Source organism: Lottia gigantea (assembly GCF_000327385.1).
Source record: "Lottia gigantea unplaced genomic scaffold LOTGIsca_528, whole genome shotgun sequence".
NCBI lineage: Eukaryota > Metazoa > Mollusca > Gastropoda > Lottiidae > Lottia > Lottia gigantea.
In genome coordinates, this window is record NW_008709809.1 from 24,033 (window position 1) to 25,013 (window position 981).

The 981-nt window shown below is 21.5% G+C and overlaps 1 protein-coding gene across 1 annotated transcript; it reads left to right on the forward strand.

Moving 5' to 3' along the window:
* Nucleotides 1-275: 275 nt before the first annotated feature.
* LOTGIDRAFT_65865 (hypothetical protein) lies at nucleotides 276-662 on the forward strand (the record flags this gene model as incomplete). Its single annotated transcript, XM_009062681.1, has 1 exon — nucleotides 276-662. A coding segment is annotated over one exon (387 nt), but the record flags the coding sequence as incomplete, so codon positions are not given.
* Nucleotides 663-981: the final 319 nt, after the last annotated feature.

Genomic DNA, 981 nt, shown 5'->3' on the forward strand with positions numbered 1-981 from the left:
TTCGCCACTGCAATAAACATACCAATTGTCTTATGCTTCAAGTTTTCATAAAGTTATATCATGATAAACATGTTATAATAGAGTTATATCATGATAAACATGTTATAATAGAGTCATATCATGATTAACATGTTATAATAAAGTTACATCATGATAAACATGTTAAAATAGAGTTATATCATGATAAACATGTTATAATAGAGTTATATCACGATAAACATGTTATAATAGAGTTATATCATGATAAACATGTTATAATAGAGTTATATCATGATAAACATGTTATAATAAAGTTACATCACGATAAACATGTTATAATAGAGTTACATCATGATAAACATGTTATAATAGAGTTATATCATGATAAACATGTTATAATAGAGTTATATCATGATAAACATGTTATAATAGAGTTATATCATGATAAACATGTTATAATAGAGTTATATCATGATAAACATGTTATAATAGAGTTATATCATGATAAACATGTTATAATAGAGTTATATCATGATAAACATGTTATAATAGAGTTATATCATGACAAACATGTTATAATAGAGTTATATCATGATAAACATGTTATAATAGAGTTATATCATGATAAACATGTTATAATACAGTTATATCATGATGAACATCATATAATAGAGTTATATCATGATAAACATGTTATAATAGAGTTATATCATGATAAACATGTTATAATAGAGTTATATCATGATAAACATGTTATAATAGAGTTATATCATGACAAACATGTTATAATAGAGTTATATCATGATAAACATGTTATAATAGAGTTATATCATGACAAACATGTTATAATAGAGTTATATCATGATAAACATGTTATAATAGAGTTATATCATGATAAACATGTTATAATAGAGTTATATCATGATAAACATGTTATAATAGAGTTATATCATGATAAACATGTTATAATAGAGTTATATCATGATAAACATGTTATAATAG